The sequence below is a fragment of the Desmodus rotundus genome, chromosome 2 (assembly GCF_022682495.2).
Source record: "Desmodus rotundus isolate HL8 chromosome 2, HLdesRot8A.1, whole genome shotgun sequence".
Taxonomy (NCBI): domain Eukaryota; kingdom Metazoa; phylum Chordata; class Mammalia; order Chiroptera; family Phyllostomidae; genus Desmodus; species Desmodus rotundus.
The window spans coordinates 106,483,156-106,499,048 of NC_071388.1; the positions used below are offsets into that span (position 1 = coordinate 106,483,156).

The 15,893-nt window shown below is 46.8% G+C and overlaps 1 protein-coding gene across 8 annotated transcripts in view; it reads right to left on the bottom strand.

The window, feature by feature from the left end:
* Positions 1-15,893, bottom strand: part of FBLN2 (fibulin 2) — a 92,839-nt gene that overhangs the window by 22,696 nt on the left and 54,250 nt on the right. For 7 of the 8 annotated variants that reach the window (XM_024578078.3, XM_024578077.3, XM_053918522.1 and 4 more), the window contains 4 exons: positions 9,036-9,147; positions 7,468-7,597; positions 3,700-3,880; positions 85-294 (listed from right to left, as the gene is read on the bottom strand). In XM_024578078.3, coding sequence (XP_024433846.2) covers positions 85-294; positions 3,700-3,880; positions 7,468-7,597; positions 9,036-9,147 — 633 coding nt within the window. Of the gene's footprint in view, positions 1-84; positions 295-3,699; positions 3,881-7,467; positions 7,598-9,035; positions 9,186-15,893 lie in introns of all 8 variants that reach the window. The other variant, XM_053918523.1, reaches the window with a different exon arrangement.

Genomic DNA, 15,893 nt, shown 5'->3' on the forward strand with positions numbered 1-15,893 from the left:
TACCCCACAGTCCCCACTGCTGGAATGCCATACTCCCCTGGCAAGATTAACCCCAGTCCCTACCCCAACTGCCTGGGTCCTTACCTGGGTGGCAGGTACGGCCATCATCCTGTAGTAAAAAGCCAGGAAAGCAGGCACAGCGGTAAGAGCCCACAGTATTGATGCAGAGGTGCTGGCAAAGCTCCCCTGGGAGAAGCAGGCACTCATCCTGGTCATCACCGGGCAGGCTATTGGGCAGCTCGGTCTCCATGCCCAGTGACAGGGCCTCCCGGCTCCCCAGCTGTGTCTCTGAAACTGGGGCAGAGGTCAGTGCTCATGATGGGATCTGGGTTGGCCCCAGCAGATGGCTGAGACCTCAGGCCCCCAGAAAATCAGTGCAGGTCCTCTTCAGAACCTTCTGCACGCCCAGCTGAGACAGCATGGATGGATGATAGGTAGATAGATGGATGAATAGATGATGAAGGATGGGGGGATGGACAGACCCTCAGAAATAAGAGTGAACCCATCAGAGCCAGGTCCACAATAGCCCTCAGGAAGCTTTGGCTAAAGTGATAAATGGGCCCTAGCCAGGGTGACTCAGTTGGTTGGGTAATGTCCCACAAGCCAAAAGGCCAAGGATTCAATTACCAGTCAGGGCACATGCCTGGGTTGCAAGTTCTGTCCCTGGTTGGGGGTGTGCAAGAGGCAACCCACTGATGTTTCTCTCTCACATCAGTGTTTCTCTCCTTCTCTTTTTCCCTCCCATCCCCTCTCTCTGGAATCAATAAAAGAAAAAAAAATTAAAGTGACAAATAGGACTCAGACCCCTGACCTCAGTGACATCAGAGAGGACCACCTCTAGCAAAAGAAAGGGCCCAAACCTGGGTTCCATCAGATTAAGAGCTGAACCCTCACTCGGGCACCCCCTAGCTGTGTCACTTTGAACAGCACTAAGTCTCCCCATGTGTTTCAAGCTGTGTTAAGGAGGAGGTAAGAGTGGGAGAGAAGGCTCCTAGGGCCGAGCTGTCTTGGAAGACTCTTGATATACAGTCATGGAAAAGGGAGAGGCCTACAATCCCTCCATACGGCAGCCTGGCGCCTCAGCTCTGTCCGCCAGCACCAGACAGCCAAGTCCCTGAAGGGAGCAACTGCATAAGGTCACATCTGAGGAACATGTTTCATATTGAGGGCATTTACATTAAGTTCCAGCCTAATCAGCCCAGGCCTAGTACCTGCCAGCAGGGCCATAATGGATGATGGTCCAGCCCTATGGACCTGTGCTTGGGCTCTACTGGGCATGCTACAGGCTGGGCAGCATCTCTAGGGTTCAAGCTCAGGCCCCCTTCGTCAGCATATTTCTCACAATGATTTCAGCAGAGGGAATAGTGAGGCTCGGAGGAACATAGTGATTTTTCCTAGGTCACCTAAGCGGAACTGGAACACAAGTTGGTCTCACCCTGATATTTTTGTCCCCTGAGGCCCAGGTTACCCACCAGTTCATCACAGAAGGAGAGGAACACGTACCTCTGACTCTGGACCCTTCTTGACCCTGCACCTACCCTCTGACCCCCTGAAGCCAAACCTCCTCCAAAAGTTTACCTTGAATCAGACAGATGGGTACTAACCTAGCCTTCAGACCAATGCTCAACCAGCCCCCAAAAGCCAACCTCATCAAATGTAACTTCCTTGGACTGTACAGCCCCTGTGCCCCTGTGCCCATGCTGTCCTAGTGAAGCTGGCCAGTTCCTCTGTCTTGACAGCTTCCCCTGGTCTGGCCCAGGCACCACATGATTGCTACTGCACACCATGCTGGGAGATCCTGGTATCTACTGGGCCCACTATTATATCCAGCAAACTTTGTACCCACAGGATACAAGTTCTTCTAGGAGCCTCTGGCCTTGTAGCCTATGGACAGCGGACGTTCTAATTTCCATGCACAGATTTCCACTGTCTTCTGTTATCATGACAGAGACCCAGGGATGACTAGGTCTGGTCAAATCTAGGACACCAGAAAGCCCAAGTCAAAAATGGGAGTCATCAGAGCCAAGAGTCTGGTCCCAACTATGCCAAAGACCCACTGCGCATGTGGGGTGAGGTCCTGCCCCTCTCTGGCCCTCAGCTTCCTCATCCGGACTACTAAAACATGGCAACAGTAACAGGGTGGCATCTGAGTGTTTTGTCAGGCACCATCATAAGCTCTTAATAAGCATCCTGTCTGTCATCCACCCTCACAAGGAGGTAGGTGAAGAGCAGAATCCCTGTCTGACAAACTCTCCAAGAAGGGCCATGATTTGCTGAGAAGAATGGTGGAGCTGGGATCCCAACCAGGTATGCTGGACTCCAAAGGCCAAGAATTAACCTTGATGCTAGGACCATCTTTGGGGTTTTCATTCCCAGACCTTGTTCAGTCCTTGAAGTGCCCAGGACTAGGCTAGTGTTTCTGGAACCCTCCTGGGCACCTGATCCCTGGCTGGTCAAGGCTAAGTGTGTAAACACCTGCAGAAGTAGTTTGCCAGGGCTTTCATGGCACTAGCCCCAGGGCTGCTAGGCCCGGCTATACAAAGGATACCTGCAGACTCACAGGGACACCTTGACTAGGCTCCTGCTGGCCCACTAATGGCCAAGAGTCCAGGAGATAGCCCTAGATAGGTGACAGAGGCTGCACATGGCAGCTGGAACAATGACTAGAGCACACGGAAGGCACAGAAGGAAGGAGGGAGACCCCAGAGATACTCCAGCACCTGAAGCTCCCATGGAAGCTCCAGGACCTGGCTCCTGAGCCTCAGGCAGGAGCAAACACAAATTCCAGGTTCCACAATGTACCTGGAGCTCCCCCCAACACACACACTGCCTATAGTTTCTGGGGACCAGTGCCAGGCAGGTATAGAGAGGGTAAGGGCATAGTCCTGGTCAGCCCTTTAAGAACTCATGGTCTAGTGGTGAAGGAGGGCTGCCAAACAAACCCATCATTCATTCAGTCATTTGCTAGTGATTATTCTAGGAAAAGCACAGGGCCAGGCACTGAGACTAGACATAAAAGACAGTGATAGCCTGAAGGGGCTGATCAGGCAGGAGTGGCAACATTTGTGAATGCATTATGAATGTAGGGTACTAGTTATACCCTGTTCCTTGAGGAAACAAGAATGGGATAGGTGAGGGGATGAACACAAGGAAAGATAAGTGAATGAATGGATAAATGAAAGGTCTGCTGACCAAATGAGTGGGTGAATACATGAGCAGATGGATGGACAGATGGGTGAACGGACAAATGGATGGATGAGTAGGATGGATGCATAAGTGGATGAGTAAGTGGATGTGTGGGTGCATGGGTGGGTGAATGGATGTGTGAATGCATAGATGAGGGGATGGTGGGTTGAATGGTGTATTGGATGGATGAATGGATGGCGAAATAGAGCAGAAAATGGGTGGGGGGTGGGTGAGATGATTGATGGATGGAAGGATGGTAGGTAGTCAGTAGTTGGCAATTCGGTGGGTGAAGTGGATGGTACTTGGAAAACAGAATGAGATCTCCATCTTGGAAATAATAGGCCAGAGCCCACCATCAGAAGGCACAGAAGAACTCTGTCCAGAGCAGAGCTTGTGCCTGAAGTCACAGATGGCTGTGGACTCAGGGTCTCCAGAGAAGACCAGAGGGAAACCAGCTCTCTCCCCTCACCCAACTATCCCATATACCCTAGCCCAGGTTGAAGCAGCACCCACCTCTCTGTGGTGCAGCCTCAGGTTCCGGAGGCTGGCGGACCTCAGGCACGATGAGGGGGTCTTCACCCTCACAGCAGGACAGCATGACATGGTTGCAGGGGTAGCCAAGGTTGGGGTTGGATTCACATGACTGGCCCTCGGCCCGCACACGGAGCCCCAGGCCACAGCAGTCACAGCATTGCTGGAGAGAGACATGCAGTCACTGCTACACTCTGGCCCCTCAGAGCCCATCTGCCTTCCCCTGGGTCTGTGAGCCCATAGGACTCACTAGGGACCCCCAGAAAGCAGCCTCGGTCTGGCTCAGCAGAGGAGCTGATAAGTGAATTCATTTTGTCTTGTTTCTTCTGTCCAGTATGTGCTCTCCAGGGCAGAGGAGTCACCTTTCTCTATTTCCCATGTGTATCTCAGAGTAGGGCTAATGCGAGTTTTTTGAAATTAATAAATGGCCTCTAAGAAAAGAACTACAAATTAGCCCCAGCCACATCCACTACCCTCCATTTTCACTAGCAGACTAGCAGCTAACAGACAACATTTTCAAGTATCCCTTGAAGCTAAAGACAGAAATCAACGGATAAAGCTTTCAGGAGAGCTTTTAACTGGGGCTGATTCACCTTGTAAGTACATCCTTTTTGTAGCCCTCTTCCTCCTTTTCAGAACAGATATGGTAGCTGGAGTTCTAGCAAACATCGTGGGACAGGAGGCGACCTTCAAGATGGAGGCTACAAGCTAAAGATGACTGAGCCGACAAATAGAAGACAGAGTGCCTGAAGATACTGTGTAGATACACCCCTGTCCCAGACTGCTCACCTCTAACAAAAATCTTCAACTCTTTAAACTACTGTGGTAGGCTGATTATAATAGCCCCAATTGTTTCTGCTTCCCTGTGTCCACTGTCTTTGCAATGTGATAGAGCAGTTCCTCCAATCAAAGGAGACCATTTGCCAACCTTTGGGCTGCACCGCAAGACTTGCTCTGGCTAACAGGATGAGACAGAAGTGACAGTACACCAGTTCTGAGCCTAGGCCTCAAAACGCCTGGCACATTTCTACTCTGTGTTGGAACCCTGCCCACCACTACTTGAACAAGCCCAGACTGCTAGAGGTTGAGAGACTGCACAGAGTAGAGAAACGTCATCCCAGCTGCAGTGATCCTAAACCACAAAGTACCAGGAGAGCCATCAGCTGGCAGCAAACACATAAGTGAGCTTAGCCAAGATCAGCAGAGTATGGCCCAGGTCAGCAAAACTACCCTGACTCAGGCTATATGCCAGTCATAAATCACTATGGTTTGGGATTGTTTGTTATACAACAATAGCTAACTGATACTCCAGACCTGCATCACCCAATGGTAATCACTTCACCACTTGGTGAAGACCCACCAGGTACTTAATAAACACTTAGCCTTACCTCTGATCCTTACAACCACCCCATAAGACATATATTATTATCCCTACTTTGTAGATGGACAAGCTGAGGCTCAGAAAAGAAGGCTGGTCCAGGGTCAAAAATACAGATAAAAAATGGGATTTGAAATGTTCCTGTCACCAAAGTCCTTTCCCTGATATCATTATTTTTAAGAACAATCAACCCCAACATGATAAAAATTAAAGTCAAAATCATCTCCCAAATGCCACCCTCCTCCAGAGGTCCCTGTCACGGTCATCCAGGCTTGTGACACTTCAATTCCTCATACTCCTCTCCCCTAAACATCTCTTTCAGTGATGCTCCCTGAAACTGTCCACTGCCCTAGTTCGCCCTGTCCTCTGCTGCATGGCTAGCCAGGTGTTGATCCCCAATGTCTGTTTTCCCTTCTTCCCAATTTTCAGTGGAACATGTGACGTCTCCAGAATAAAGACATTTCTCAGCCTCCCTTCAGCTAGATGTGGCCACTAGACCAAGTTCTAGATAATGTGATGTTAGCGGAAGTACTGCCTGTCCTCAGAAGAGGGCCTCTTCTCACGCCCGTGTCCATAGCAGCATTAGTCACACAGCCATGAGGTACTGATAGAAGCAACCCAATGTCTATCAACAGATGAATACATGAACAAAAGCATTCTATACATGTAATGGAATATTATTCAACCTTGAAAAGGAATAAAATCCTGGCACATGCTATACAACATGGATGAACCTTGAGGACATTATGCTCAGTGACATAAGCCAGACACAACAGGACACATACTGTGATTCCACTCATATGAGGGACCTAGAGTAGTCAGATTCATAGAGACAGAAAGTAGAAGGGGGAATGCCAGGGGCTGAGGGGAGAAGAATGGGGAGTTAGTGTTTATGGGGACAGAGTTTCAGTTTGGGGAGGTGAAAAGAGTTCCAGAGATGGAGGGTGGCAATGGTTGCACAATAATGTGACTGTGTTTAATGCCACTGAGCCATACACTAAAAAATAATTAAGATGGTGGATTTTACATTATGTGTATTTGGCACAATTAAAAATAATGTAAAAGGGGGGCTCCTTCCTCCTTCCTGCTGCTCGGAGCTCAAGCAGCCATCTGGGACCAACCAGCAGCAAATTATAGTTGGTAGGGCAACAAGACAGAGGGAGCCTGTGTCCCTGAAGACCACAGCGCCACTCATTCCTTCAGTTGTGGCCTGGCTGCCTCCAACCTCCAGCATATGACAGAATAACCAATGTTCAGAGAGTTTTCCATTACCTGTAGCCAAACCATGGCCTCATCTCTAGCCCTGACACCAGTGTGAGCTCTAGCACAGCAACTGATCTTATGGAAATCCTTCCTGGGGCCCTGTATACCCTTGGCTTGAAGCCTAAAAGATCTCAGGGCAATAGTTACTGTCCTTCATGTAAAAGCCAGAGGTCTCCTAGCAGCCTGTCCCCATTACACCTCAAGCCTGCTGAACCCCTTTCCCACACATTCTTGTCTCTGTGCCTTTGCTCACATTGTTCTCTCTCTTAGAAGTGCCCTCCTCTTCTCTCTGTCCCAGTCTGCTGACTGATGAGATTTCACTCCATCCTGATCACACTGTCCATGTAGAAGAGCCCCCTCAATGAATGGTCCCCACAACTGCCAGAAGGGACCAGAGAGTGTCCTTCAAAACTCTCTATGTTTCCCACCTCACTCAGAGTAAACCATCACCCTTATAATGACAGGCAGGGTCTGCCCCATCACCTCTGTGGCCTCAGCTCCTGCCACTGCCTCCTAACTCACTGCACTCCAGCCACACGGCATCCTTGTTGCTTCTCACACCTGCCTCAGGACCTTTGCACTGGTTGTGCCCTCTGCCTAGAAGATACTTCCTGCAGATGACTACATGGCTCACCCCTCTCTTCCTCCAGGGTTTTACACAAATGTCCTCCTATTAGTGAGGCCATCTCCAGCTACTGTTAACTGAAACTCCAGCCCCTCCCCACCCCTGACAGAGCTTATCCTCATCCTGTCTTGAATTTTTCCTCCCTGGCACCATCACCTTCTACCACACCATGTATTAATATATTTATCTCTATCTCCAACTGTCTCCCTGACTAGAAAGAAGACCCAGAGAAGGCAGGGATTTTTCTGTTACTCATTTCTGCATCCCTCATGCCTAAAACAGGGCCTGGCATATACTGGTGTCCAGTAAATATTTTGTGAATCAATAGATCGATATAACAGCTGAGGATATTTTCTATGCAGATGGGTAGACCACTGACGCAGGTGCGAGGGTCCCCTCCACCACGGAGCCCCACAGGGAGCCCAAACCCAGCCCTCAAGGACCCTCAGGGGCCCAGGCAACGAAGGCTGTAGGTCAGTCTTGCCTTGTACAAGGAGACGCCACAGGTGTCACTGTCCTCAAGCCCACAGGCCTCGCCCTCCTTGGCTCCCATGATGCCAGCCATGCAGCTCTTCTCCTTCAAGTATGACACGCAGCAGTGCTTCTGGGCTGTCCTGCAACAGAAGCGCCCTCAGCCCCACTTGAGTGCTGCCCCACCCTCCCACTGACCCTCTATAGGACAGATCACAGCTCCCATCTCACAGAGAAAAACACTGAGGCTCAGACAAGGGAAGCCCATATGAGCAGGGCAGTGCTGGTGGCAGGTGCCTCCGCAAGGCCAGCAAATCCCCCACTGGATCACATGGGTTTGTTTCTTCTTAACCAAGAAGACTTAGGTCTAGGCTTCACTATACTCACTGCTGTGTGTCCCTGACCAATGAAAGGGAGAATTAGCACTTCAAATCCCCCACAGACAGAGGAAGATAGGAAGACCCAATCCTGGGTTGGCCTGGAGGAGAGTAGCATATGGGGTCCCTGGTAAAGCCTCCTAATCTCTGGAGGGCTGTCCTGGGGCAGAGGCAGCTGATGAGCCAGGAGCATGCAGACAGAACCAGGGCAGATAGGCAGGGTCATGGGAAGTAGGGTTCAGCCCCATCTGAGGAAGAGCATGTCCTGGCAAGGGCTACCCAGTGAATTTCCCATCACAAGAGGGATATAAGCACACACTAGAGTACTCAGCTCAAAACTCCAGGAATGTGAATGGTGCATGCTCTAAGTACTAAACAGACCAAAAAAAAAAAAAAAAAAAAGCCAAACAAACAAACAAGAAAACAAAATGGTGGGACAACAGAGAGAAAGGAAAGGGAGAAGATTAGAATTTAAATGTTTCCAAAGGAGGCATGATGGGCTGGACGTTAGCAAACATGGGGTCTAATCCTGGCCATGCTTCCAATGAGCTGTATGGCTTGGGATGAATCACATCAGCTCTCTGAAGCTTGTCTTCCTTGTCTGGAAAAATGAGTAGGTTGAAAAGATGGTGTCGCTAGAAAAAAGAAATAGTGAGTGGCTGACCAAGACGTCTTCTAGACCTGGCAGAGGGCTGGCTGGCACGGCTGTAAATGATTCCATTGCTGAGATACTACAGTCCAAAGAAACAATCAATACAGGCAGTGAAGAGGACAGTGAAAGGCCAGCCTTTTGGAGACTCCAGGGCAGCAAAGTAGGGAGAGAAAGAGGACTGAGTTCCCCAGCTCAAAGCTGAGCAGGTATAACCTGTGTGGGTGGAACACTGCCCAGCAGAAAGAAGTCCCCAATTACTCTTAGGTGACAATGGTCCTGTAACACTTGCTCCACACTGTTCACTCCTCTGATTTTGTGCATTAGGCCAGCTATGAATTTATGTGGCTAGTATATACACTGGGGACCAGTCTTGGGCTCTCTACACCTGCAGAAATCCTCACCAGCTGGGCCACAGCTGCCATGTCCAACCACTCTTGTGCACCTGGAAGCAGGTGAACCATGTGCTCACTCTCAGGGCCTGGGGTCCAAGGCAAACAGGGATCTGGAGAGGGAGAATGGGCAGCTCTGCGTGCTCCAGGGTGCCCACCTTACCTGCAGACGTCACCCTCAGCACCGCTCTCAGGGATTTCGAGGCACTCATCATTGTCAATGGCCCACTGCTGTCCAGCTGCACAGCAGGTCTCGATCAGGTCCTTTGTGGAGACTGTGGGTGGCAATACGGGCAGAGTCGTCACCACCACCCTATAGGAGGCATGCAGTTCCAAGATGCCTAGGTCAACTAGTAGAGTAGATGCTGCTGGTGCCCATCCACACCCCCATTACTGGGAAGGTAACACACTCCCTCCACTCCTCTGGATGGTGGCCACCAGCTCACACTGCAAACACCTTTGGAGAACTGCCTCGGATGATAAGTTGGTCCCATGGGGGTACACAGCCAGTTGATGAGTGGCATAGGAGTACAAAGGCCTTGTGGGGCCACTCACACTTGAGTTCCCTGTGGGATCAGGAGCATCGTCCAGCTCCTTCCCTGTACCTCCCCAAACAACCATGTGCACAAGGACCCCAATTCAGGCTCTGCTCTTAAGGAGCCCAACCTAAGACTCCAACACAGGACAAGACATAAGAAAGCAACTGCAGCAGCAAGGGAAGTTTAAAACTCAGGTGAGTTCATGGAACAAAGTGCATGGGAAGAATTTCTGTGAACAGGGCAGGTGGGGAGGGGTCAGAGGCAGGGAGAACATCTTCCAACTCAAACTCAAATGGGTGAATCTGACCAGCTCAAAATTTAACTTCTGTGTTTAACAAAGACCTCCATGGACAAATATAACAGATTGCTGACAGGCTAGAAGGCAGTTTTGGAATGTCTACACATGACAAAAAATTGCTATTGAGAAATATAATAATCTCATGAAAATTAGCAAGAAAAAAGCAACCCCAACGTAAAATACCTTTTAAACTGAAAAAATCAGAACAAGCATTAACTGTGCCCTAGGGGTGGTCATGGGGACTGGCAGCCAATCTGGAGAGAGATCTGGCACTACTTACACAATGAAGTCTGAACATCAACCAGGACCTTGGGTTCCGCCCCGGGTATGCACTCCAGGGGGATCCTTAGCCAGGCCCATCATGCCACCAGCACACCTATGTGCACTTGAGCATTATTGTGCAAGGGGCTTGGAGGAAGTCTGGAAGCTCACATTGGAAGAGTGGATGAAGAGGATTCGGAGACATCCTCCATATAGGACTCCACTTCTGTCAGAAACAACAGACCAGATGTCCACACAACAACATGACAACACATGCACACAAGCAACACGAGCGGTGCACAACAGAAGGCTGAGGGGGAATAGGAAAAAAACACGTGAGATTCATTACACAAACTTCAAATATTGCACACAAAATAACAATACACACTTTACAAGAACACATAAAAGAAAAAAAAAAAAGCCGCAAATTAAACAGAAGAGAACTGTTGCCTATGGCGGGGCAGAAGGATGGCAATGGGGATAGGTAATAAAAGGGAACAAAATACATAAATAAAACAAGAGAGACTTCAAAGGTGATAAGGTGTAAAGTGCCAGAAAATGAGGAGTACAACTGACCCAGACACTTCCCCCTGAGGTCTGAAAATACGTGACATGACATTCAAAAATAAAGCTCATCTTGAATATCTATGTACATGAGGAGGGGGAGAAGGGTATAATAGAGAGTAACTTTGAGCCTGGATCCACATCTTAATGCTACCATGTGTAGCTGTTTCTCCTCCCTAAAGACTCAGTGTCTGTCTCTGTTACAGAGGACCTAATGGCTGTACAACTGCTGAAGCCTATAAGGACCTCTAAATAACCTGTAGCAATTCCCATAACCTGGCAGGGCAAAGCAACTAACGCACCAAGGGATGTCGGCAGTCTGCAAGGTTCTAGGAACAGAGTGAGAGCTGTCTAGAATCATCAGCTTTATCTGCTAAAAGGGCATTTCAAGTCCTTGAACTTTTCTGTTTCCATTACCTTCTGTAAAACAGGGAATACAAGCTTCGATAACAACTTGAGAGCTGCTGTAAGGCACCAAAAGGTATGAAAATAATTCCTAACAACTGGTGTCTACCAGAAATAAGTCATAAACATCACACTCATTAGACACATGCCCCACTGAACCATTAGGCACATGCCCCACTGAAGTGAAAAACATGACAAAAATGACCTGGTCGGGTCACTCAGTTGGTCAGAGCATAATCCCAATATGCCAAGGCTGTGGGTTCAATCTCTCGTTAGGGCACATATAAGACTCAATCAATGAATGTATAAATAAGTGTAACAACAAACTGATGTTTCTCTCTTTCTCCTCTTCTCTCTCTTTCTCCTCTTCTCTCTCTCTCTCTCTCTCTCTCTCTCTCTCTCTCTCTCTCTCTCTCAAATCAATCAATAATATTGCTTCTTGGCCTTTTGGCTAAGATCAAGTGTAAAATTAATCAATATAAATGTTTAAAATATGGCAAAAATGCCTACTGACACTGCTACTATTTAGCAGTTTCCTAGAAGTGCTAGCAAGTGCAACAAAGCAAGACATAAAGAGGCAGTAAAAATATCAGAAAGAAAGAGATGATGGTCATTATTTGTAAACTGAGTTCATCTTCCTAGAAAATCCAAGTGAATTAAAAGTTAACACAATATTAAAATGAATACTACTACTACTAATTATTATTATTATCTGGTAACCAAAACCAAAATCAACATATTCAAATTGGTGGCTTTCCTATACACCAACAACAAATAAAAGAGAGTACAGGAGACTTCACTTGGAGTGGGGAACACACAATACAATATAGAGATGATGTATTATAGAATTGTATACCTGAAACCTATATACTTTTATGAACAAATGTCACCCCAATAAATTCAATTTAAAAAAGATAGTAGAAAAAAATCCCATTCAAAACAGATAATTCTAGAAATAAATCTATAGTAAACATGCTAAATCTGCATGAAGAAATAAAACTGTCTAGTAGGTACAACAGTTTACTTTATTAAAAAATAGATATATTGTGTCTGGATGACGGTCTCCAATACCTTGAAGAGGTCAATTCTCTTCCATTTATAATTTCAATGTAATCCCAAAGTCCCAAAATAATGTTATAAAATTGTCAAGCTGATTCTAAAATTCATCCAAAAAAGAAAATGTTGATATTCTAGCAAGATGGCAGCGTAGGTAGACATGGCTCGCTTCTTTGCACAACCACATTAAAATACAACTAAAATATAGAAAAACTATCACTCAGAACCCTCAGAAATCAAGTTGAGTGGAAGTCTGGAAGCTATGGCATTAAAGAAACCACATCCATTAAGACTGGTAGGAAGGATGCTGACACAGGATGGACTGGTCTCTCACTCACCTGTGATAAATAAAATTTGGGGAGGGATATCTCAGGAGCAAGCAGGCCCAGCCACACACCAGGATACTTAGCCCAGGGTTCCAATGCCAGCAAGATAAGCCCCCAGAACTTCTGGCTGCAAAAACCAGAAGGGACTGGGTCGATGGAAGAAACTTCCAGAGCCCCAAGCAGTTCTTCTTAAAGAACCCACACATGGACTCACCTACTCGGACTCACTCCTGAGCCCCGGCGTTGGAATGGCAGCATGAAGGGCACCAGTGGCATATAGAGAGGAACTGATATGTCTGGCATTGGGGTGAGCAGAGGCCATTGTCCCTTTTCTGAGCCCTCTCCCCACAGAGCCACAGAGCTGGCAGGCTGGTGCCATATTTGAGACTCCATCAACCTGGATAAAAGTGACCTGCCTTGGAGATCCCCACAGACCCCGTCCCACTCAACTTACTGGCTCACCCAAGCTGCTTTTCCATATGAATGGTTGGTCTTGCCTCAAGCTTCACAACTTCCTAAATCCTTTCCAACAATCAACAGCTGGCCTCAGTGATCTACAGGCCCAGCACTAGCAGCAGCCACCCTAGATTCACAGCTTGTCTTCACCTGGGAATCTCCAAGCCCAGCACAAGTAGCAGCCTTCTCAGATTGCTCTATAACTCAGCAAGAGCAGCCCTGGGCAAAACACAGGTAGGGGCTGACTTTGGCCTGCACCACCCAGGAAACCCCATGGCCAGCACACCTAGTGGACAGCTATAGACCACAAAAGAGCACCACCACCCTGCCCACGCTCTACAGCTCACACTCCAAGGAGGGTGGAAGTTGGTGGCCAGTGGTCACAGCCAATCCTTGAAGCTGACTGGCCTGGGTAAATCCCTCACATTGACCTGCCAAGAACAACCAAGGCTCAACTACAAGAGGAGGATGTACTCAGCCCACACAAAGGGCAGTGGAGTGGAGTGAGGGGGGGAGAAATGGGACAACTGTAATAGCATAATCAATAAATATATTAAAAAAATAATAATAAAATAAAATAAAATAAAATTACAAAAAAAAAAAAGAAAAGAAAAGTAAAGGGCACACCTCAATTACCCAGCTTGGGTGATAGGGGAGGCTCTGCCTTTGGACCCTTCAGGACACTTACTACATTAGGCCATGCCAGCAAGACAGGGATTCATAGCAGCTCTACCTAATACATGGAAGCAAACACAGGGAGGCTGCCAAAATGAGGAGACAAAGAAACATGGTCCAAATGAAAGAACAGATCAAAAACTCCAGAGAAAGAATGAAATGCAATGGAGATAAGTAATCTATTAGATGCAGAGTTTAAAATACTGGTTATGAGGATGCTCAAGGAACTTAGTGAGGACCTCAGCAGCATAAACAAGATCCACTCAGAAACAAAGTATTCACTAACTGAAATAAAGAACAATTTACAAGGAAACAAAAGTAGAGTGGATGAAGGCGAGAATCAAATTAATGATTTGGAACATAAGGAAGCAAAAAAACAACCAATCAGAACAAGAAGAAGAAAAAAGAATCCAGAAAAATGAGGATAGTATAAGCAGCCTCTAGAACAACTTGAAGAAGTCCAACATTCACATCATAGGGGTACCAGAAGGAGAAGAGGAAGAACAAGAAATTGGAAATGATTTGAAAAATTAATGAAAGAAAACTTCCCTTAGGTGAAGGAAATAGACATGTAAGTTCAAGAAGTACAGAGAGTCCCAAACAAGATGGATACAAAGAAGCCCACTTTAAGACACATCATAATTAAAATGCCAAAGGTTAAAGATAAAGAGAGAATTTTAAAAGCAGCAAGGGAAAAGAAGTTAGATACCTATAGTAGGTAAAGTTACTAACTTTATGTAAGGTATCAAATTGTTCAAGCCATTTTTTGTGTTTACTTATTATCCTTCATACATCTGTATATTATAGAGTGACATACAGTCCTAATATTTATTCCTGGTGCTAGTAATTTGAATTCTCACTTTTTCCCCCTTGATCAGTCCTGCTCGTTTTTCAATTTCATTGATCTTTGAAATAATTAATAAAACCTGTTTCATAAAAATAAATATATAAATAAATTCATGAATAGGTAAGAATGATTGATGGTGATAAAAGTCAGCACTGTGGTTTCCAAAGGGTAGGGAGGATAGAACTGACTGAGAAAGGGTACCAGGAAAATGCTGGAGCACTTATAATGTTTATACCTTGACTAGGATGAAGATGCCTGAGTTATACATACATGAAAATCCATGAGCTGTTCTATGAAGACTTGTATGCTTTACTGTCTAGAAATAAAAAATAAAATAAAACATAAAAAGAAAAAGGTTTATAGGGAGTAGTTTTGTAACAGGGTACAGCCGGGGGGTAGGGACCAAATAGGGACTTGTAATGGGGTCCAGAACTCAGGGTATCCAGGAAATAATAAAAATATATATAGGATGTCCTCACCCCCAAAAGCCTGAATTAGGGTATGGGACACATGGAGCAGGGCCATTGAGAGCTGTTTTGCATAGCAACAGTTTTGCAAATAACCTCAGGCATGGGTCACTTAATATATCTGTAACTTTTAACTGGTTTCATGGATATGTGAAATAGCTGTGGCCATGCTCTGAGCCAGGCAGATGGGAGTGACTTCAGCCCATGATGTAACTGGGAGGCAACCACCCCAAGCTACAGTGCCTGCAGGAGAACTAAAAGAAGGAGGGACCACATGGCTTTGGTGAGAAAGGGAGAACCATGTGGCTTCGGGACAGAGCTTAGCCACAGAGCTTAGGAAGCTAGAAAGCAAGATGTAGCAGTGATGTAGAGCTCTCTCTTAGCAGTTTGGAAGAATGCAGGACAGATGCTGAGGGAAGGAAAGGGGTGAAAGGACTCTTGCTTGTGGACCAGGAGAAGGTGCCACATGGGATTGGATTAACTGGAGATCACTGCGGCGACAAAGTCGATGGTGCTGGGAGCCGAAGGAGGCCTGACAGCTGAGCACGGATTGCTAGGAACTGAGGGGCTACCTGAGCCATGGACTCCTCTTTATTTGCCTGATGTACGGTACCTTGGACTGGGCAAAGAGGGGAAGGAAGGACTGTGTACATTTGTGGGTATTCTAAGGGACTTTGGGATCTCGATGAAGACATTAAGTCATCACTCTAAGTCTGTACAACCTTTGAATAAATAATTCCTTTCCTTTTCACCAATCTCTGGCATTGAGAGACATAATTCCCTGGTGGTGGGCGGGCAAGGCGAACCTCGTACAGGGGAACCCTGGGAGAAGAGGGGACTCCATTCGGTAATAGTACATCGTACCTCCCCCACCCCCACGGGTCTGTTTGGTAACAATTTTGTTAATCTAGATCAAACAATACTCAAGAGTATCTGTAACCTACTTCAACACAAACTTTTAGAAAGAAGGAAACTCAGGAGATATAACAACCAAATATTGATTAGATATTACTTTACAAAACAAGCTATGTATAATACACTTCGGTGACAAGTAGAGAAATACAAATAGGGTCTGAGTATCAGATAGCATCAAGGAATTGGTAATTGTGTTAAGTGTAAGATCGTGG